At 43.1% G+C, this 23,495-nt stretch overlaps 1 protein-coding gene and 1 long non-coding RNA gene across 3 annotated transcripts; both read right to left on the bottom strand.

The window, feature by feature from the left end:
• Window positions 1–787: 787 nt before the first annotated feature.
• Window positions 788–3,539, bottom strand: LOC309692974. 2 transcript variants are annotated; one of them, XR_014272549.1, is made up of 5 exons: window positions 3,398–3,539; window positions 3,179–3,291; window positions 1,438–1,532; window positions 1,269–1,327; window positions 788–1,103 (listed from the first exon to the last, which is right to left on the bottom strand). It is a non-coding gene; the product is annotated as an uncharacterized lncRNA (long non-coding RNA). The 2 variants fall into 2 exon arrangements; XR_014272550.1 differs by having other exon boundaries at window positions 788–1,327; window positions 3,398–3,532.
• A 6,351-nt stretch (window positions 3,540–9,890) lies between these two features.
• Window positions 9,891–22,896, bottom strand: LOC309693065 (inverted formin-2-like). The gene is made up of 17 exons (XM_082512041.1): window positions 22,848–22,896; window positions 21,825–21,975; window positions 14,806–14,938; window positions 14,372–14,565; window positions 14,033–14,339; window positions 13,828–13,964; window positions 13,678–13,739; window positions 13,489–13,591; window positions 13,296–13,381; window positions 13,076–13,176; window positions 12,886–12,956; window positions 11,975–12,082; window positions 11,822–11,892; window positions 11,585–11,705; window positions 11,286–11,450; window positions 10,959–11,049; window positions 9,891–10,641 (listed from the first exon to the last, which is right to left on the bottom strand). The coding sequence occupies exons 2-17, from the start codon at window positions 21,909–21,911 to the stop codon at window positions 10,442–10,444; spliced, it is 2,037 nt and encodes a 678-aa protein (XP_082368167.1). The 5' UTR covers window positions 21,912–21,975; window positions 22,848–22,896; the 3' UTR covers window positions 9,891–10,441.
• Window positions 22,897–23,495: the final 599 nt, after the last annotated feature.

Raw genomic sequence — 23,495 nt, 5'->3', positions numbered from 1 at the left:
TGATTCATAATTGTCACTTTATGCTTTCTCCATCTTGAAAGTGATTACATCCTTTAGGTTCATTTTCTGCAGGCAGGTTTCTGACAGAACAGGCAGATTTAGAATATAACATGCAGCGTTCTATAGATGGACACATAAAGAAATGAAAAATTACATGTGCTAACTTTCTAAACACTGTTACATTAATGATTAAGTAGATAAAACATTTATGTCAGCCTTGGCTCATAGTTCATTTAAAGACAAGAACTTTGTGTGTGTGTTTCAGGTCCTGCACTCTCAAAGACTGAATGAACCAGCATTGCAGCCATGGGTCATTGTGAGCATCACAGGGAAGGTTGAAGCCGCTCACTCCAGCTGTAAGGCCGGAGTCACGGAGACCTGCACCCACGTCACTGCTCTTCTGTTTAATGTAGAAGCAACAGTGTTGATCTGTGGCACAAGGACTGTTACAGGTGAACCTGCATACTGGGTTTTGCTGGGTAATGTGACCAAGATACAGCCAGAGGTTGGCCATAAGATAGACTTCTCCTCTTCAGCTGCCCAAAAAAGGCTCTTGATCAAAACATAAACAGACCATCTGTAGTGACAGGTAAAAGGAGCCGTCCTCAAAAAAGAAAAACCCCACCTGCTACTGTGGAGGAGTTGTCACTGCTATAATGCCATCATGTTTTATCTAGGGGTCTAGATTTATGCCTGTAGTGCACTGCCGTGTAAATAATTTGCATTTACTGAATGAGTATCACTGTTCAAAAATTGAATAAAGAAACAAACTAATTTTTGCCTTTTTTTTATTAAAACCACTTTATAGAACATCACATCAGTTACAATGTAGAATCCATGTCACTGGAGAATTTTGATTCAATAAACAGTAAAAAGGTGAGCTGTGAAGACCAAGGACAAGTGCAGTTCACAGGTTTTCTATCCAAGGAATCCCAGAAGATTGCATGGTGTCATTGCCCAGCAGTTGTTCGCAGGACATATGGACTCAACCTCAACAATCCCTCACACTGAGCAGCATGAAGTGACAGTGCAGAGGAAAAACTCCCCTTTAACAAGAAAAAACCTCCAGCAGAACCAGAACCCGGTTCAGTACCAGCAGCCATCTGGGTTTGGAGGAGAGAGACAGAGACACAGAACTACCAAAAGTATTTTTTTTTATGTGATTGACTGTTGTTGTAATTCAAGCCCTGAGTGTAGAGCAGGTAAGATATAAAGTTGCATCCTAAATTCCATGCTCATGCAGAGTGTTTAGTTTATGACTTTTTCACCTGGTCATTGAACAGATGGTCTTTTAGGGTTGACCAAGCTGGTACCTTGACTCTGTTCTCTGCAAGATGTTGCAAAAAACAAAATCATATGGAGACAATATTGGACACAAAAAATATATAACAATTTAGTTAAATGTAGCATTAACTCATAAGTCTTGCTAAAGTAAACCTTGTATTCTGATTCATCACAGCAGCAGTTCAGTTGGATGATGTCAGCAACTGCAGCAAGTGTCTTGCTGACTGAATAATTTCATCTTGCATAATCTGAAACAAACACATAAAGACAGAAACAATTTATAAATTAACGTTCGATAAAATCTAAGAATTAATCATTTATTAGATACCAATATGAATATGTCTACCATAAAACTTGTGTGGAGCGAAGTTACATTCAATCAAGATGGTCTGGCATGCTACAACTTTATAGTATTCTGGCTACAAGTATACATACCCATCTTGCACATGTTTTTTAACATTATTATTGTTATTATCCTACCCAATTATGTGTTTCTTTTAATCAGAGTATGCTGTTTTAATGACTTTACAATATCATTTACATTGTGTTCCTTACATTTTCCCTAATTGTATGTTATATTAATCCTATATTTCCATCCATCCATCTTCATCCGCTTTATCCGAGGCCGGGTCGCGGGGGCAGCAGCCTAAGCAAAGAGGCCCAGACCTCCCTCTCCCCAGCCACCTCCTCCAGCTTATCCGGGGGAATACCAAGGCGTTCCCAGGCCAGCCGAGATATAATCTCTCCAGCGTGTCCTGGGTCTTCCCCGGGGCCTCCTCCCGGTGGGACATGCCTGGAACACCTCACCCAGGAGGCGCCCAGGGGGCATCCTTGTCAGATGCCCGAACCACCTCAGCTGGCTCCTTTCGATGTGGAGCAGCAGCTGCTCTACTCTGAGCCCCTCCCGGATGGCCGACCTTCTCACCCTATCTCTAAGGGAGAGGCCAGCCACCCTTCGGAGGAAGCTCATTTCTGCCGCTTGTATCCGCGATCTCGTTCTTTCGGTCACTACCCACAGCTCGTGGCCATAGGTGAGGGTAGGGACGTAGATCGACCGGTAAATTGAGAGCTTCGCTTTTACACTCAGCTCCCTCTTCACCACGACGGACCGGTGCAGCGTCCGCATTACTGCAGCTGCAGCCCCAATCCGTCTGTCGATCTCCGGCCCCCTTCTCCCATCACTCGCGAACAAGACCCCGAGATACTTGAACTCCTCCACTTGGGGCAGGAACTCATCCCCGACTCATCCTATATTTCCGTTTTTATATTTCTAATGTTTGCCTTGTTTTCTTCACTGTCTAGTCTGCCTCTGTCTTGCCTGTATGGATGCATTTACACCGAAATGTCCCCAACAAAGGATGTTTTAATTCACCACTATTCCAGTGAAACACGAGTCTCCCATCTTCCTGCTACCAGTCTGGAGTTTTTGTTCACCAAAGCACACACCAACTTCATACTGACGGACAGATCACTGCCCTTTTGCCGCCTTGTCTGACCGTGTTTTGTGGCTGTGGTTCACTTCACCTCACTCTTCCCCATTCTTGTCATTAAATCAGGCTGTTCTGCAACCATGGCAGCCATTCACATGGCTTTATTCATGGTGTATTTTACCCCTTCACCAAAGGCCGTTCTCTTTTCCAACATTATATTTGCAGTGTTCGTCTATCTATCAATATCTGCGGAGTATTTTTTTTAACGAGTATCCTATTTTCTAAAGCACAGCATGTAAAGGGTAGCTCGGTTAGCAGGATGCTAGCATGTAGCGCTTAGTGAGACACGTCTCAGACGAGTTGAGCAAAGACCCCGTCTGTGTACTTTATACGTGAGCAACGGATTTAAATAAAATTAAGGTTTCAAAAGACAAACTTGAAGATAAAAAAATATATATACTCACCGGAGAGCCGCCAGGGTTTGCCGCTGCCATCTTGGCGCTCCTAAATTCAAAACTGCCTCTGCAGTCAGGCAGGGGAGGCGTGGAAATTGTCTTTGAGTTAGTCAAACGTTTTCCTTAGTTCGAGTAGATGATAAAAAAAAAAAAATAATAAATGGGATTTTAAGTAGGACTAGGCGTTCTGTAATGATCTCTATTTAGGAGAAAAACTTAATCACTCACCTTTAAACAGCTCTCTTTTAGGAGACACACTGCTGGCTAACGGTGTCATGTGATCAAACAGCGTAATTTAATTGGCTGAGAGCCACTCGACTCGATCTGGTGCTGATTGCTCTGGCTTGGGTCATTAAAGTTCATCACTTTTGCAGTTGAATTTTTGCAGGTGAATTTTTGCAGGTGAATTTTTTTCAGGTGAATTTTTGCAGGTGAATTTTTTTCAGGTGAATTTTTTTCAGGTGAATTTTTGCAGGTGAATTTTTTTCAGGTGAATTTTTGCAGGTGAATTTTTTGCAGGTGAATTTTTGCAGGTGAATATTTTTGCAGGGAAATTTGGAGGATAAAAATTCAGTGTCATAAATTCAATGTCTAAAAATACTTGAATTCTGATGATACTATATTTCTTCCATACTTCACAAGCAACAGAGTTGTGCAAAATACAATAATGTAAACAAGCAAAATACAAGAATGGCTACATCTGAAACTAATAAATATATGTACAATATATCAGAATCAGAATCAGAATGGGGTTTATTGCCAAATGTTGAGCAGGTTTACAACATTAGGAAATTGCTGCGGTGCTTCAGTGCAAACATAGTGTCATAAATAGCACTTAAATAGACATGGAAAAAAATAAAAGTAGGGATAAGAATTAAAAGTGCTACGTGGAAAGATATGTGCATGAGATATACATGAGATATATACATATTATACTACATATAATAGTATATATATGTTTCTGATAAAATGAAGAGTAGACTGATGTATTAAATATTCCTTTATTGGGTGAGAAAATCAGACCATGTCATAACTGCTTTAAGTCATACAGAATAGACATCAGAGCTTTAAACAGGCTGACGTCTGCTAAATGGGTCAAACTGGGCAAGTCTACAAACACATAACATCCTTATAGAATATGATGTAACACTATAGATCAACTTAGCTCAGAATATATAAAGCATATAAACAATCACAGCAATATGATGCAACAAACACAGCAGTGCTACTGATCCAAAATACTCAAAGCTTCATAGAACTGAAACCAACATTTATTTTTAGTTCCATTCTGCTGCTGATACAGACTTTAGGTTTCTGAACATTAAACTTGTTGCTGCCTTTCATAGTGCGTAACTTGAAGGCCCTGAGTACTTTCTCCCACACTGGAAACACTGGAATGATAAAATTATTTGAACATTACCTAATAAGACTGATTCAGGACAGACAATTAGTTATTTTAAACTTTTCTAGCAGTCCTTCACAAACAGGGAACAGTCTGTCTATTCTCTCCATCTGTCAGCTGCTGCTGGCTCTTCCTCCTCCTCTTCCTCACATACTGCTGAGATTGTCCTGGTGGATCATCAGGGCTGCAAAGCCTCACAGATGATGTGCAGCAGTGGGTCCCTCAGCCTGTCCTCACTCTGGACACTTGCAGTCGTCACACATGGAAATCAAATGTGTGATAAGCTGCAGGATTCAAACACAAGTGTGACTTATAAATACATGTTCATACTTTTATTCCACAATCAGAGAGAAAGAAACAGAGAGAGAGAGTGCAGGACAGACAGACAGCTGACAGTCTTAGGTGTACACACTGCTACAAAACAGCACAGAGAAGCAGGATTTAGTGTTTGTGTCATTACGAGTGTAAACAAGAAGAGTTCCCAGATGGTACAGTGGACACATGTGTGACTCCTGTGATTAAAGCATCTTTCTTTCAGCTTAAGGAGTGAACCGTCAGCTGACTGACATGACTGACTTTAATTACGCATAAAATCATCACATTCTCTGTAAGATTAAAGTCAGCTATTGAACGGCGAATATTTTGAAGTGAAGGCTTTAAAACCAAGTTAGTACAAACGTCGCTAATGTCACATAACTTTCCCGACATGTTGCCAACAGTAATGTTTTAATGTTCTTCATTATAAAAACATTTGCGCATAAATAAGTGACATAATATTCAGTACTTCTGGAAGTTTACTCTTCGTCCGCTCCGCTTCCGCCGTTTTTTTTCGGCAAAATTATCCAAACCACCGCCGCGCTATGAAGTCTGGGATATGTTGGGCCATGAAGGCTACACAGACCCATCCTTAAAATTCAGGGAAATTAAGGACGCATTTGAGGGCCGCATTTCGAGCAGCCTTTGAATTGGGACAGTCTTTGTCGTGTCGCTGTGACATAATCGGCCTTAAAATGCGGCCTTTAAGGCTGCAGACCCCAAATCCGGTCATTGGTACTTCCTGGCTTGTGTAGTTACTAGGTAACAAAAGCTCAACACTGCCCCTAGCGTCCTGGAGCACTTCCGTTGTGTTTTGGATTTTGCATGTGTTTTGTATTTTGCACGTGTTTTGGATTTTGTACGTGTTTTGTATTTTGCATGTGTTTTTTATTTTGCATGTGTTTTGGAGTTTGCACGTGTTTTGGAGTTTGCACGTGTTTTGTATTTTGCACGTGTTTTGTATTTTGTACGTGTTTTGTATTTTGCATGTGTTTTTTATTTTGCACGTGTTTTGTATTTTGCACGTGTTTTGTATTTTGTACGTGTTTTGTATTTTGCATGTGTTTTTTATTTTGCACGTGTTTTGGAGTTTGCGCGTGTTTTGGGGTTTGCACGTGTTTTGTATTTTGCATGTGTTTTGTATTTTGCACATGTTTTGTATTTTGCATGTGTTTTGGAGTTTGCACGTGTTTTGTATTTTGCACGTGTTTTGTATTTTGTACGTGTTTTGTATTTTGCATGTGTTTTTTATTTTGTAAGTGTTTTGGAGTTTGCATGTGTTTTGGATTTTGTACGTGTTTTGGAGTTTGCACGTGTTTTGGATTTTGTAAGTGTTTTGGAGTTTGCGCGTGTTTTGGGGTTTGCACGTGTTTTGTATTTTGTACGTGTTTTGTATTTTGCATGTGTTTTGTATTTTGCACGTGTTTTGTATTTTGCACGTGTTTTGTATTTTGCATGTGTTTTTTATTTTGTAAGTGTTTTGGAGTTTGCATGTGTTTTGGATTTTGTACGTGTTTTGGAGTTTGCACGTGTTTTGGATTTTGTAAGTGTTTTGGAGTTTGCGCGTGTTTTGGGGTTTGCACGTGTTTTGTATTTTGCATGTGTTTTGTATTTTGCACGTGTTTTGGAGTTTGCACGTGTTTTGGAGTTTGCACGTGTTTTGGAGTTTGCACGTGTTTTGTATTTTGCACGTGTTTTGTTTTTTGTACGTGTTTTGTATTTTACATGTGTTTTTTATTTTGTAAGTGTTTTGGAGTTTGCATGTGTTTTGGATTTTGTACGTGTTTTGGAGTTTGCACGTGTTTTGGATTTTGTAAGTGCTTTGGAGTTTGCATGTGTTTTGTATTTTGTACGTGTTTTGTCTTTTGCATGTGTTTTTTATTTTGTAAGTGTTTTGGAGCTTGCATGTGTTTTGGATTTTGCACGTGTTTTGGATTTTGTAAGTGTTTTGTCTCTAGGGGCCACCGTAGGGCTCGGCTCCGATGATGCTCTACAACATCTCCTCCTGACGCACCTGCTGCGTCAACACGCACCGCGACAGCGACCACCGCACCGGAAGAGCTGCCGAGACCTTCACAATTAAAGCCCGCACCTGATAACATGCCCAGTGAGGTTCGAACAGGTTTTATTAGAAAAAATAGAATATTACAGTCCACTGCAGCACTGACCGAGTCTGAGGCAGGCACACCGGGGCTGGCTGTCAAATTACCTGGTACTGCCACAGCAGAGGGCGCTGTGGAGCTCTGTTATCATACATTTGGCTTGGCAGTGGTCAGTAGTTAGACTCAGAGGCACTATGTTGTAATTTCGGTGAGTCAGACTGAATTTTCATGTTGTTTTTGTTCACACAAAACTAGCCATTGATTAAAATGAAACAGTGGTTCACCTGCTAGCTAAAGTCACGTGGTAGGCAGGATTCTGCAGATTGTACCGATAGGGATGGTGTGTGCTGAGCCAATCCAGCGGTGCACACCTCACACGACTGAGTCGAATGGCTGTGTAAGTGGCAAGTCAGACCTGCATGATCCAGCAAGACTTAAACCGGAGAGCAGCTCAGAGTCCCTTTTACATACTGTAAGACTTGAGCACGGAAAAGCACGGCCCCCTCAGCGTTGGTCTGCTGAGGAGCGATGATGGAGGATAACTAATGTACGAGTAAAAAGTGTGACCACGCGAGTAACTTCGTCACAGCACACCTGACTGCAGGTGTGACCGTGACGGAACGGCTGCCCTCGGCCTACTCTTATTGTGAAGGCGGGTCGGTTTCCGGTCGCGCGCTCGGCAGTGTGAGGGTTTTCGGAAGACCCGCTCATCGGTAATCAGCACAGATTCTTCTGATCGATCAGCTCAGCGTGCGCCGGGCAGAGGTCACATGATTTGGAGCGCCGTCGCTTCAGTACGGGAAGCGCCGGTTTTGCGTGACGTCACCGCAACGCTGACACGGGGATGAGGATGATGACGTCATCTATTGTAAAAAAATAAAAGAAAAAAAGTAAACGCGGGAATAAGCACGTGCACGTCTCCGGTTCATGGCTCTGCGTGTGACCGTCTGTGAGCTGCAGATGAAGAGTCTACCTCACATGTGACTCAGCTGCTTACCTGCGCTGTGTGCGTGTGTGTGTATGTTGGGGGGGTGTACACTAATTCAGTTTTATTTATACAAGCTCAAGGCGCTTCATATTGTAAGGTAGACCTTACAATAACCCAGCAGTCATATGACCTCCTATGAGCAAGCACTTTAGCGACAGTGGGAGGGAAAAACTCCCTTTTAACAGGAAGAAACCTCCAGCAGAACCAGGCTCAGTGAGAGGGCGGCCATCTGCCGCGACTGGTTAGGGTGAGAGAAGGAAGACAGTACAAAAGACATGCTGTGAAAGAGAGCCAGAGATTGATAACAAGTATGATTCAGTGCAGGGAGGTCTTTTAGCACATAGTGATTGAAAAAGAAACATCCATCATGGGTGGATGCATCTGGGAGTTATTTTTTCTAAACAGGCTCAGATTTGACCAATCAGATTACTGCATATGGCAATGAGTACTTTGTGGCTCAAAACCTGGAACTGAAAGTCCAACATGTTGGTTCTCGGAGAGCTGCTGCTCCGTCAATCACAGCAGCTCCTTGGTGCAGGTGACCGTCAGGTGAGCACAGGAGCTGCTCGCTTAGAAGAGCACGCAGCAACACGACATATGAGCAAGCGGAGTGAGGTATGGGGTCTTCACAACCCCTGTTCTCTGTACACCATCAGGACGCTTGGCCTCCCTGTGGCTGCGGGCTGCTTGCCTCCACCCCAGGGAAAAGGGTAACATCTCCTGGGTCTGGGGGTTGTACACATGGGTGCTCACAGACACAAACTATATCTTCCTTGGCTGCTACCTTAAAGCATATCGTGCGCTGTTGATCTTGCGTGCTGCTCAACATTCAATATTTAGTATTTACTGTTACTTACACGTAGATAGGTTGTTGCTTTGACCTCTGTTTTGTGTTGTTCTCTTGTTGTTTGTTTTCTTTTTTCTTCTGTTAACAGGTGACCCAATGGATTTTCTCAGTGTCTTCTCTTACTGTCCCCCGATCCCCTCTGTTTTTCTTTCCCCCTTTTCTGTCTAATTGTCTGTCCAATTTTTAATAACTTAAAATAAATAAATAATAATAATAATGATAAAGATCAATCAAGTGGACCAATATCACATTGACACGTTTTCTCCACTTGAAGAAATAAACCCGTTGGGCATCTTTCCTGGCCCTCAGACAATTCTGATTGTTTTTCTGTCCCGTTCGGACAGAAAAACAAACAAAAAACAGGACTCATCAAAGAGCTAGAACAACATTTATTCTAACAGTAAAAGTCTCAGCGAACTTTAATCAACAATAAGAACAGAAAAGTCTAAAACCTGAACACCTGCACGGGAACAATGCGAGGCTTTTAATCTAAAAGGTCTTTTGCAAGAAACCAGGTGAGCAGGCAGGTGGCATTAACCTGGAAAGAGTTTATTTGCTGTGCTTTCTGAGCCCCACCCACATCAGACCACCTGAGCTCAGAGACAGTGCAGCGCCTCGACCTGACAGGAAGTGCACACAGAAACCTTGCTGACATCACAAATGGACGCAGTTACTTCGGCGCCACTGAGAGGTGAGCGAGGGTTAGATCAGTCAGTCACAGGAAGCTCCGCCCAGAATCCTTGTTGCTTCCTCGTTCTTTATGATTGTGTTTCCCTTTTAAACACTTTGTTCTCCTGCAGGTCCAGTCCTGTCGCCACAGAAACAAGTCCTGACCCATGTACCTGGAACCATAGAAGAATAAAATAATAAATGATATTTAAAAAAAGACCTTAAATCCCACAACATAAAAACATTTCGACCAATGAAATGCTTTAGAGTGAAGGACAGCAGTGAATCGCCGCTGACGTGGATTTATGCACAGCTGCAGGTGAGCTCACCTCACTGAAGGATGCATTTTTTCTTTTTCTTCAAACGCTTTCTTCCTGTGTGACCACTGCCTTCTGGAGATCAAAGAGAGGATACGATTGGTCGGTTTCTAGATATAAAGCTTATTTCATCATCAACACTAAAGGATGTTCTATCATCGTCTTGATGAGACCTTACAGCCTGAGCCTCAGCTCACCATGTCACAGGAAACACTAATGTTCAGGAACAGGAAGTGACCTCATAGACTCAGAGCTACATCACAACAGCCAGACTGACCCGGCTACATCACCATGGTATGGCAATCTCGACTCCACTCAACTGTAATCTGCGGCCGAGTCTCCGTCACTCTGCTGCAAACACTGAACACAACTTGATCTGTGTGGGTGGGCTGTGGGACAGGAAGCATTAAAATTTCCATGTTTCAGAAACAAACAGCAGCACTGAGCGTGCTCAAAGCCTGAAGCAGAGAGCACAGCGCCTCACTCTACCTGCTGGGCTGGTGTCTAAGGTGTTTGATGCGTTCTGGGGAGCAGAATCTTCCGGGTTAGGATCTTTGCTCCTGTTGACCTGGGTCACATCCTGCTGACCAGCTGTGTGCTGGACTTCCTGCTGCGCCGGTCTGGTGTCCACTTCAGACTCGACCCTGGACCTCAGCTGCGGGGCGTTCACCGAGGGCCTGGAGCTCTGAGGCAGCTCTGTCTGGCTCTGCTGGCTCCGGTTCTGGTCTGGTTCCAGCAGGTGGATGTGTGGGAGTCCGGACCTCCTCCCGAGGCTTCTCGGGAAAATCTGGCTTGTCTTGGGCCGGTGACATCTGCGTGACCCCGGGGTGACCTGAAAAGGAGAACTTGATCAAACGAGCAGTAGTGACAAGAAAGTCTGCAGAAGTCCTGCCGGGCTCTCACCTTCGACCCCACCGTCCGGCTCTGCCCGTGGCCTTGTCTTCCTCAGCCTGCAGCCCTTCCTGATCTCGGCCAGCAGGTTGTCGACGATGTTGCTGATGTCAGCTATTGATTCTCGACCTGTCCGTCACCGGCCCTTCACATGTCTCACCTGTTCTCCACTTGTACTTGACCTGTCCTTCACCTGCCACACCTGTCTCTCCATTTAAGGAGGGAGGATATAAGGTGAAATAATGGTGTCTGACTTACTGATCTTTCTGGTGGGGGCTTCTTCTCTCAGTTTCCTCCCTTCCTCCAACCTCTTCCTCCTCTTCTCCTGCTCCCTGTGACCTTCGTTCTCCTGATCGAAGAATAAAAGGAACACACAGTTCAAACTTCAGCAGGCTAACCGGCCCCCCAGAGAGGGCGGAGCTTAACATTTACAGGGAAACAGGACTAATGTGTGGCAGCTACCACACTTTGTCACGGTTAAAGTCAGAGCCGATTGGCTGGCTGAGACATAGTTTAAATGACACATGCAAACGTGTGGCAGGGTATGAGTCCTGCAGACTGAGCCGCACTGCGATTGGCGCTGACCTTGAGGGTTCGAAGGAAGAGGTCTCTGAATGCCTTGATGGTGCTGAAGAGCTCTTCGAGGGAGAAGCTGCTGCTGTCCTCACAGAGGTAGGCGGACAGGTGCTTCCTCTGCTCCTCCACAGATGACAGCAGGAGTTGCAGCTGCTCAACAGCCTGCAGGCTCTCCTGGTAACACCACATAAGAACAACAGGTAAGTTCACCTGGAACAGCAGGTCTGTCCCACTAAAACGGTGTCAGTGAGTGTACAGACTGGATTTATCTGCCCGTAAAGGTGACAGCCTCATCCTGAGTGACTCACCTGTATGGTGGACAGGTACTGCTCCTTCATGTCGTCAGATGAGGAGGAAACGCTCCTCTCTGAGTTTTTCAGCCGTTTGTTTAGAGTGTTTGTTTCAGACTGAATAGAGTCCAAGCTGAGCCTGCAGGTGGAGTCAGAGGGCAACATTTAACACCGCTGCAGGCGAAACACCTGAGCTACCACGTCACAGACTCCACCCAGCAGTCTGTACGTGACTGAACTCCTATATGTGTTTACCCAGCAGCCTTTGCACAGATCTCCAGGTCATCGGGCAGGTTGAGCAGGTCGGGGTGATTCTCTTCAGCCTCCTAAGGGTCACAAACAGCAGCAACTGAATTATTATGAGAATACTGCAGTATTCCCCAGTATTCGTAGTATTCCCAGCATTACCTGCAGGATGTGGTGCAGCAGCGTGACTCTCGACTTGTTGGCTTTGGTTTCGGTCAGTTTGAGCAGAGTGCTGATCTTAAAGCCTTCAGCATTCCCTGTGTGAGTTCCCTGATGGACCATACATCACATGACTAAATCAGACTACCAGCCTTTACATTTTATTTCAGCTAAATAACAGACTGATTTATGATTTGGCAACTAAATGAACTGTCTTGGTAGACAGTCTGTTGGTAGATTTGTGCTGAGCTAATAGTTGGTGCTGAGTCACACCTGCCTGAATGTGCAAACAAATAAAAACAAAAAAACAAAACAAAACAATCCTCGGATGAACTGTTAGTGCAATCAACCTCACAGCTGTGATATTACTGCTTAGATAACTTCATAAAAACTTCATCAGAGGCTCCAGTTAGCTGAGGTGAAGTCCAGCAGTTGCTAGAGGCCCACTCCACAGCAGAGACACGGACATGACTTATTTTTCTTGCACGAAAGGACAAGCATCATGGTGCAGTGGAACCAGCATCCAGGACATAAACAGCTGCATTATACTGCTAACATCTGCACAGACAGCATGTTGATGCTAAACTAGCCAAGAACTTAAGGCCCTTTCGCATAGGATGCGGCACACTGACCGCTAGCTTGTTCTCCACCTGTCTCGCTTAGCGTAAAGGACCCAAACTCTGTGTTGTGCTGGCCGATGCGCTCTGCTTGGAAGTCTTTGACTTTGTGTCCTTCACAAGAGTTTGTGTTGAATTATGTTCAAATTTTTAATAAAAAAAAATATCGCTCATTCATATAGATGGAAGAGTTTGTTTGTGTGGTTTGAGTCTTCGGGAAGAGAACTGCTTTAGGACCGTCACTGAGCATGCCACACAAAGTAATCAGATTACAAGGAGTAAAAAAAAGATTCTCACATAGTTGAGAAAGTTTCCGACACTCAGGATTAGTTTACAGAAGACTGGCAGCCGAGCGCTCTCCTTCACACCTGCACACAAAACAACACACACAAACAGAAACAAGAACACCACCACAGCAGCCAAACGTGCGTGTGCAGCCAGCGTGTTTGTTGTGTAGCTGCTGTGTGTTTGTCATGTATATACACACTCTGGCAGGCGCGGTCCAGCAGCTCAGGTCTGAGCCTCATAGTCTCCAACACACAGCTGCTCTCCTCACACAGCAACATACACTCAATCCTCAGAGAGTAACTGCAACACACACACACACACACACACACACACACACACTGCGAGTGAGTGGACCTGTGGTGAGCTGTGCTTAATTTATCTGTGCTTGATGTGTGCTGCAGCTGGCGCTGTCCTCACACCTGAGCAGATCAATGAGCTGCAGGTAAAACTGATCTGCTGATGCCAACTTGTCCTGCTCTGCCAGATGAGACTTCAGGTTCCCTACCTGAGGAGGGAAAGATGAGATACAGGTCAAGTACAGGTGAAGGACAACTGAAGCACAGGTGAGGGGCAGGTGAGAGACAGGTGGAGAACAGGTGAAGCGCAGGTGACCTCATGTTTCTCTGGGAGGAGTTTGATGAACTGTTTCAGGGCCTCAACATCAAACTTTGATCGGTCTCCTCTTCGGATGAGATCCACAAAGTCCTCGTGGGAACTGCAGGTGAGACAGGTCAGGTGATACAGGGATGGTGTATCACAGGTGTTTTTATTGGCTGCAAGACTCAGAAAAAGAACAGTCACCATTTGAAGTGCTTGAGGAAGATGTTGAGGTTAAGGCTCTTCTTGGCGTCGATGAAGGACACCTGTGGACAGAATTGAACATGTGGATGTGAAAAAGGTAAAACGTGTAACGCCACACCTGTAAGGTGAAGACAGAGAAAGCTGCGGCACCTCTTTGGGCTCCGTCTTTGACTTGGTTCTGGTTCTGGTCTTGGTCTCAGTCGGAGGGAGACTGAAGAGGTGCTCGATGCTGCAGTAATCTGGCTCCATGGAGTCCAAAGATGTTGACGTCCACAGAGACTCGTGGCCTGTGGACACAGAGTGACGTCAGCTTGGATGAATCCTGCACCTGACCTGGGCCAATACCAGGCCTCACCTGACACCAGTCTGGATGGAAGTTTCTGCCAGTTCAGCTTCTTCATCCGCAGTGTTGGGCAGGGGGTGTGGCTTGAATTAGGAGCGGAGCTGCTATATAACCTGCCCAGACTTTGAACTGTCTCAGCTCTGATGTCACCTGGAGGAGAGGGGGGGAGTGGAGGTCCAGCACCGGGTAAAGGTGGGGGTGGAGGGGGAGGAGCCATAGCACCAGGTAAGGGTGGGGGTGGAGGGGGTGGAGGGAGAGGAGCCATAGCACCAGGCAAGGGTGTGGGCGGCAGTGGAGGGGGTGGAAGGGGAAGAGTCATAGCACCGGGTAAGGGAGGAGGAAGAGGGGGGCATAGGAAGTGGGAAGAGCCGGAGGCAGTGCTGCTGCAGTGGGGGCTGTCGGAGCATCTTTGGTGAGTGCCTCTGATTGGCTGGGAGGACTGTCTGGTAGTCTAGTCTGGACCGCCCTGTCGATGGTAAGATTGGCTGAGTAAGTCTTTCGGGGGAGGAGCTTCTCCAGCAGGTGATCTGCAGAGTCTACCTCAGCTGCGATCAAGAAAAACAGAGCCGATGAATTCACCTTCCCCTGATCCTGTGAAATGCCCTCAGCTTTGATCATACTCTGCCTGCTGTCATTTATACAAACTGACATAAAACAGGGCCTGCATCTGAACCTTAAGGGACTCTTTACAGGGGTCATCTTTTATATAGAGAGGACACTTCTACAAAGAGGCGGAATCAGAGCTGGACCCAGTGATCTGATGTTGGATGCACCCTCATACTTACCATCCTGAGCCAGCAGGGTGGCTCGATCTATCAGCAGCTCCAGAGCACACCAGACCTCAGCTCTGTCCGGACCCACCAGCAACAAGGCCTGAAGGATGGACAGCAGCTGCACGGAGGATGGATGGCTGGACACCTGAACGCAGAGAGGGTCAGGACAGGTTATTTTGGCTACGTTCACACTGCAGGTGTTAATGCTCAATTCCAATTTTTTGATCAAATCTGATTTTTTTGTCTGCTCGTTCACACTACAAATAAAATGGGACAGCAAACGCGCTCTAGTGTGAACCCTCGAAGCGGCCGCATGCGCAAAAGAAGACGTCACCCACAACGCGCTCTGTTTAGACCCAGAGCAAATAATATTGTTTGACTGATGGCACTTAATATAAAGACTTCGGACTTTACGTTTCCCAATTTTGCTTTAAGTTATTTTGTTATTTACATAATAATGTAGATAACCTAATAATTATCCTTATTGCTGTTTTAGAGGAGCGCTGCTTCAAAGGATAGTTGCAGATTTCTGTCAGAATCTGCAGATTATACAGTACAAATAAAATGTTCACGTTTCTCCAACGTTGTTCCCAACAGTTTCACTAACATCTACACTGGATGGCCGGAAGCGTTCGCGATGTCTTCTCGGGTGCTTCTGCGGCGCTGATAATTGGCGTCTGTCTTGTGTCAGTGACGTACAAGACGGATTTAATGCGACGTGACCATCAAACAGCAGTCGCATTCTAAAACATCGGATATGTATTGGATTCAGTACCACATACGAAAGTGACCCAGATCAGATTTGAAAATATCGGATTTGTTCCGTTCACACTGTCATACCATGGTCGGATATGGGTCGCATAGGGTCAAAAAAAAAAATCGGATTTGATGCGCTTTCGACTGCAGTGTGAACATAGCGTCTGTCTCCTTACATTTCTATCATTGAAAAGAGAACTACCAGCAGTGTCACTTTCACAGATGCTGCGCCAATCGCTCTGAAGGTGGCAGTGTTGGGTTCTGTAGTTTAAACCAGTGTTTCCCAATCTTTTGGAGCCACGGTACATATTTCACGTTAGAAAAATAACACAACATACTACCAAACAAAAATGTCACAAAAAGCATATTGATAATTTTTCCCCGCGCACCATGTATAGCAGAATTGGTTCAGTTTCTTTAGATGTATCTGTCCCACTGCGCAAGTGTCCAGTGAAGGGGGGGCATGGCTACGCGCAGGCGGGAAAGGGAAGTAGGAGTTTTTTGGAGTGTCAGTTTTTTCTTGTGTGGAGGAACGAAAGAAGGCAACCATTCAAGTTGGAGTTAACATAGCAGTTGTGTGATTATTGGACTAACAAGTTTGTCCCCAATCTACCCTTTTTTTGCTTTCTTCTGACCACTACTAATGCTAGGGCCTTCGTCTGGGTCGGAATTTTCTCAAGGACCCAGGTCAGACTCACTATTTTTATTTTCAAATATTTATTTATTGCTATTACGTGCTGCGTCGTCTCACTCACAGCATGACTATTATATAATTTCTTCTTCATGTTCTTCTGTTTTACTGGCAGTCGGCAACCAATTTAATTAGAGCAGGTAGTTGTACTCCCCTCTAGTGGAAGTTAATGTAATTGTTCTGCCCATTACTCAAGCCGATTGCTTAGACCAGCGGTCTCCAACCTTTTTTGCGCCACGGACCGGTTTATGCCCGACAATATTTTCACGGACCGGCCTTTAAGGTGTCACGGATAAATACAACAAAATAAAACTAGTACCGGTACCGAAAAAAGAAGATTTATTCATAACACACGTGAAAAGACCCAGGAAAACCGAGTTAACGATAAAAACGATAACAAAATAACGCTGAAAACCGATAAAAACCCTGAAAACGAAACATTTCACGCCTGAGCCTCAACTCTCGCGGCCTGGTACCAAACGACTCACGGACCGGTACGAGGCCCGGGGGTTGGGGACCGCTGGTCTAAACCCACCCTAACTGGACTGCTCAAGGATGTTTTACCATTGATCCAATATTGTTGATATGCTGCATATAGCAAACTTTACATTTAACTGCAACGAACCTCTTAAATATTTGCAAAATCCTTAAAAATGAATTTTGGTTAATTAATTTCAGCCAGGATTTAAAGTACATGAAAAAGTGTACAAAAAGCACAAGTGTCTCCAAATGCCTTACTTAATTTAAGTTTCTCTCTTCTATCAAATCTCACAACTGTGTTTGAAACCAACATTTTGCGAAAGATGCAAAAAATCAGTGAGATTAGAGGCTAAAGTCATATTTATGTGATAGATTTCAGTTTGTTGAATGATGTGTCTTCCTCAGACACAAAGGTTACCTGCGGAGTTCCACATGGACATGTTTTAGGACTGATACTTTTCATATGTTACAGTCCTCCACTGCTATGCAGATGATAACCAAGTTTATTTATCTATGTTGCTAGGTGATGCAAATAACTGGGATGGCTTAAAAACATAAAGGCTTTGATGACCCAGGATTTTCTACTTCTGAAGCTATGGAACTTCCCCCTAAAAGCTCCAAAACACACTTTAAAAATGGATTTTTGATTTTAGTACTGCTGTGAGAAACCTTGGAATTATTTTTTGATTAGGATTTCTTTCTTAACTCACACATAAAACAAGTATCTTAGTCTGTCTTTGCTTGCATGCACTGTATTGTCAGATTTAGGAACATCATGTCTACAGCAATGATAAAAAAGTAGTTCATACTAAATAGGGTTGTAATTAGTGAATATCCACATTTTTAGAAAAGTCTCCAGAAAGCCCATTGTTGATCTAAAAATGCTGCAGTGAAAGTACTTAGAGAGAGAAATTATAGTTCTTCGTCTATATTAGCTACTCTTCACTGGCTGCCTCTGATACAGAATTAACAATGATTTTCCTCACATAATGAGCCCTTAATAACAGTATTTATAACAGTATTTATAACAGTATGTTTGCACTGAAGCACCGCAGCAATTTCCTAATGTTGTAAACCCGCTCAACATTTGGCAATAAAACCCTTTCTGATTCTGATTCTTAATGACAAAGCTCTTCCACACCTTAAAGACCTCATACTATCCAGAGATCAGTGATCAGGTCCCTCTCTTGTAAGCCAGATTCAAGTTTATGAGGTAGACACTGTCTCTACATTTCAAGATTAGACTTCAAACTTTTCTTGTTAATAAATTTTTTTGCTAGTGGTACAGATAATGGAGGACTATCAGGTGTCTTTGAAGCATCCCTTAGTTATGCTGTTGTCAGGGTGCCAAGCAACTTTCCATGATGCACTGAGCACCTCTTCTCTTTCGGTCTTTATATGCCAATAATTGTCTTCTCTCTCACGTTTGATGGTTTTTCTGTCTTTTCCCTCTTTTTTTGCAGGTATTTGTGATTCCACAGCTGATGGTTCCAGAATCTTTGGTCTGTGCTTGATCACACCAGTCTTTCTTGTTGCGAAATATGTTGTTGTTGTGAAAGATGTTTCACATCCTTCTTTTTTGTAGATTTTTTAAATAATATGTAACTATGTAACTTTATGTTGTTGTTGTGTCTCAAGCAGTGTGGGAGCAATCTACGGTTAGTTTTTACAGGCAAACAATGGAAAAAAATATAATTAAAGAAATTATAGAGACTATGTTGCGGTTTGAAAACACTAGCTTGGCAAACATACACCAAAAGTGTTAGCATGTGAAACCTGGAACACTTTCTTCAGTTTCCTTTAAAAAGCATGGATCACTGTGTCCTGAAATAAAAAGGAACCTTAAAAAAAGATTCATCTGGTTTCAGTGTCCAGTTATGTCACAGCCCATCAATGCCTGCCTTTAAAGTCTGTTTACGCCATGTGTGCTTTTCTCTCATTCACTGCCAGCCCTTCAATTTTGCTGTCATTATTTGAGGCAGTGTGTTGATGTGAGGGTTTGAGCCCTTCGCTCTCAGTAGAAAGAAGGAAACAAGAGGCATCATTGTGCGACTTACCACTGTGCTTTGATCCAAAGATGATGGCGTTCAGTTCAACAGCTGCTGTTCTGTTTTCAGATTTTAGAGGGTTAAGCTCTCCCTCTCTCTCCTTTAGTTAATGTCTAGCTAATGACCAGCCTAGTATCAAATTACTTTCAGATTTCTACCATCTCTGTCTACTGTGGCAGCTGTTGCACGTGTTTAACATTTAGTAGGTGGAATTTATGCACACTGGTTACCATATTTGGAGACTAGGTAACTGCTTAGTCAGTTGTTGTTACTAAATGGAATTCCAGTCTAATTATGGTCAAAATCTCTGATGCATTAAGAGGTATTTGTAGCCTTAATTTTGCAAGGCTAGCTGGTATTCTGACATCAGCTTATTGTGAGTTAATTGCCCTGAAAACTATTTTCTTCAGAAATTGGTTCAAATCTTTTCTTGACATCTTTAAATACAGATAAACCATGAAGCAAATGCAAATGAACTAAAAAAGAAACAGATTACAGCTGTCATAGATGATGAACTCCAAGAGGCAGTCTGGAGATGAGTCCGAGAGAAAGATTTGGAAAAAATTATTCAAGGTGAGAGAGGAATCAGTTCAACTGGCCGTTGGCTCCGTTTATGAATGTCTTTGGACATGAGAAATTTTATGGAAATGTTAGTAATCAATCAAATGCTGTTGCTCTGTAGGAGACCCCCAACACCATATATTTAAAAACTGATAGAACCTCCCTCATAATACTGTTACTGCAGCTTTTTCATAGCAATAACACACTTCATTTCCACAAACCACATCTTATTATTATCAACTTTAGCTGCAGACAAACAGACAGACAGAGATGGCCCAGTAATCATTCCGGTTATACTTCTTTTAAATCCACAAATCAATATCAACATTCTAGCATAAAGTTCTAATGGTAATACTCAGAATTCTGTATTCACACATCTTTGTACACTTTTTTTAAAGTGACAGTTTAGCTCTCCAAAAGGATGCTGTTTATGTAGTTCCTATTTTAGCAGCTGAACACCGGTACATTCTAGTAAATGAAGCCACGATGAGAGACGGTGGAAGTTTCTAGAACATTTTGTGCCTGTGGGACGCACCGTGGTGTGTCCTGCTGGTATATCACTACCTCCAAAATCCACCGTTGGAGAAGGAAGCAGAGACAGAGGCAGCAGCTCTGAAAAGTGTGTCCCCATGTGTGTGTGTGAGAGAGAAAAAGGACGGTCTGAATGCTGAATCTTGCTGCATGGTAATTAAGATTTCCCTAGCATCAGCGGCTAGTGCTCAGGGCTAAAATGATCCACAGAGACCTCCCGAAAACTCTAGTGAACCCTATACACTTCTTCACTGACAAAAATGAAAGTTGAAGCAGATAAAGAGAAATCTCTAATGAAAATCACCTACAGTATGCTAAGTATTCCAACAGGAAGGTATCCACAAAAATGTAATCCTAGAAAATAGCAGTAGGAACTTACTTCATGGTATCAGCCTTTTGAGCAGTTTTCTCAGTATGATTTCCAGTGCAAATAAGTGAATGACAGGGTGAACTTATAAGCCAACCGAATCACTTGGAGAAAAATACAACAAGTTTTCCTAACCAGGAACATGTAACCATTAGAGTAAAACAAAACAAAACAAATCTGTAAAAATACAGTACAGTGTATTGTTTTCAAATGCAGGAGTTTTCCATCTTATGTTTTTTTTTTAACCACACATTGAATTTTACCATTTAACACTTTTGGAAATGCCCATAAATAAATTCCATAATCCAGTCTTTAAGTGATGACGTGACGAGTCCTGCTTCCAGGCCCCTAAAAACAGTCAGTGATCACTGTCTCTCTCTCGGTTTGTATTACCGCTATTTATTCTAAGGCTCAGTTTTTAAAACCTTACGATGTAGCTACAGCCAGTGTTGCCAATTTAGCGACTTTGTCGCTATATTTAGCGAGTTTTCAGACCCCTTAGCGACTTTTTTCCTAAAAAAAGTCGCTAAAAAAAGACGTGAAAGCGCGTATCGCATAACTCTCAACAAGCAGCGGGTGCTGTAACGCAGTCAGTTCTTCTTTTACTCTTTTACTCTTATGCTGTTTTGTGGATCACAAGGTTTAAAACTACTTATAAACACACACACAAAGTAACTTCACCAGAGCGCCTATTTCGGGTCACTTTTGCCGGTCCAAGCCCGGGTAAAGGAGCAGGGTTGGAATTGTGACATTAAAAAAACAATAATTGCTAAAAGAAATTTAATTTGTAGTTCTAAATAAACTCTAAATGCATTTAGGACGTTTTTTACTCCCTTTATGTCTCTTCCACAATGTTATTGCTCTCTCCAACAACATAGGTTACAATTAGATTAGCATGACCAATTATGCAAATTAGGCGATGACGTCATTTAGCGACTTCTAGCGACTTTTAGGACAACCAATAGCGATTGTCCTTACTGAGGAGTTGGCAACACTGACTACAGCCCAGCCCATGCAGCAGTATATGAATCACTAACCTCGTATTGTGGATGGATTATCTCAGTTGTTCTCCTGACTGATGTTTGGTCCGTTTACAGCATCCTGCCATGCGATTGCATTTGTCCCTAACCATCAGGAACCCTCACGTTAACTTTTATCAAGTGGGAAAAAAGTTAGCGTTCATCCTCCAGCTTCACTGTTTATATTATGCTAACCTGAACCTTCCCTAAAACTCTAAGTATGCAGAATAATAAAAGTAGAAGAACGAATAAACCATAACAATGAAATTTATACCTCATGCCTTCACACCAAAGAAAACCCAGCAGTCTGTCTTGTGCACACATTTCCATCCTGCACCCTCTTATCCAGAAAACCAGGCTTTGGAATATTTTTTTTCCTTTAGTGAACATTAAACACAAACAGCTTCCAATACCATTTGTCTGAATAGTAAAGCATCCTTGTTCATTTGGTTTCAGTTCCAGAAGTTAATTCATATTTATTCAAGTTATTCTTCATTCCACGTCCCTCTGGGCTAATAACTGATCCACAAATTAATTCCTCACTGGGAGTAATCAGATTCTACATCAACTCACTTTACCTCAATTTGCTCAGTCATCTCACTTTTCTGACTGCAGGCTGTTTGTTTGGTTTTGGCAGGGAGCTCCAACAGGGTTAGAGCACTCATTAGTTTTCCTAGTCGCGTGCCGTGATTTCTGATGTCCAGGTCTCAGTTTTCCATCCATCATATTCTGTGATAAATGATTCAGCAGAGGTTAGTTTATCTGAAGGTGACCTCCCCTTGCAGTTTCTGTTCTTATCAGCCAGTCAGCTGAGGGGATCATTTTTCAGTCTCCAAGCTGGCAGTTAAAGGGACTTGGCCATTTTTCTTCCTCTCTCTGTCCCTCCACACGCACACACACACACACACACACACACACACACACACACACACACACACACACACACACATATATATATGTATATATTAGGGGTGCAGACGATACACAAAATTCACGGTTCGATATTTTTTATACATATTTTCGATACAAAAAATGTTCATGCTTTTTTAATTTGTCATTTATTAAAATTATAAATATATATTTTAACTCAAACGTACAGTTTTTAAATTTAATGTTGCTGAAACAACAAAGCGATAAAATAATAAATCTATCTGATCGAGAAATCACTGATCTTTGGAAAAGAGAGTTTATTACAGAGAAATGCCTCTTTCCAAAATAAAAGCTATACTATGCGCTTCTTCTGAGCTATATTCTCAGCAGCATAAGGAGAATCATGTGCTAACAGCGGTCTAAATGACTCGGGTAAAGTTAGTAGCATGCTTGTTGTTCCACTTGTCTTTGCACTAGGATGATGCCGGCATAAATGTGCAGTCATATTCGTTGTGTTCCCACTGGTGCTGTCAGCGTAAATCTGAAATGACCTTAACGCCACAACACGTTAAATCTCCGTTAACGAGCTACCGCGGATCGCCCCGTGCATGGGCTGGACGGCCAACACGTTAACGAGCAAATTGCGCTAACACACTAGTTCCCACCCATGTAATTGAGCATTGCATGGCACATCCAACATACTGTTTTACTTTAGTCCATGACTCGCTTACCTTCAGGGTCATACGTCACATGAAAACCAAAATAATTCCAAACGCCAGAAAAGTTGATAAAATGAATTAAAAATTTTGTATTGTTCGATACACATGCGTACCGAACCGAAAGCACTGCATCGAACGGTTCAATATCGATACGAGTAACGTTTCACCCCTAATATGTATGTGTATAAAACACCCAGCACGCCCCTGCGGGCGGTTTATCCTTCAAGCTCGGGTCCTCTACCAGAGGCCTGGGAGCTTGAGGGTCCTGCGCAGTATCTTAGCTGTTCCCAGGACTGTGCTCTTCTGGACAGAGATCTCCGATGTTTTTCCCGGGATCTGCTGGAGCCACTCGCCTAGCTTGGGAGTCACCGCACCTAGTGCTCCGATTACCACGGGGACCACCGTTACCTTCACCCTCCACATCCTCTCGAGCTCTTCTCTGAGCCCTTGGTATTTCTCCAGCTTCTCGTGTTCCTTCCAGCTTCTCGTGTTCCTAACATATACATACATATATACATATACATATATATATATATATATATATATATATATATATATATATATATATATATATATATACATACATATATATATATATATATATATACATACATATATACATATACATATATATATATATATATATACACATACATATAT

This window comes from Aulonocara stuartgranti (genome assembly GCF_965226115.1).
Source record: "Aulonocara stuartgranti genome assembly, chromosome: 17".
NCBI classification, from domain to species: Eukaryota; Metazoa; Chordata; class Actinopteri; order Cichliformes; family Cichlidae; genus Aulonocara; species Aulonocara stuartgranti.
This window is presented reverse-complemented; position numbering and strand designations above follow the sequence as displayed.

Bases quoted from the DNA above. Each gene is read 5' to 3' on its own strand.
- LOC309693065 (XM_082512041.1), bottom strand. From the start codon at position 21,911: ATGAGTGCTCTAACCCTGTTGGAGCTCCCTGCCAAAACCAAACAAACA. The intron at 12,083-12,885 runs GTGAGAATCTTT...ATGGTCCATCAG, and splicing joins TCGGAAACTTTCTCAACTAT to GGAACTCACACAGGGAATGC. The intron at 10,642-10,958 runs GTAAGTCAGACA...TCTCCTTTTCAG, and splicing joins AGCCCCCACCAGAAAGATCA to GTCACCCCGGGGTCACGCAG.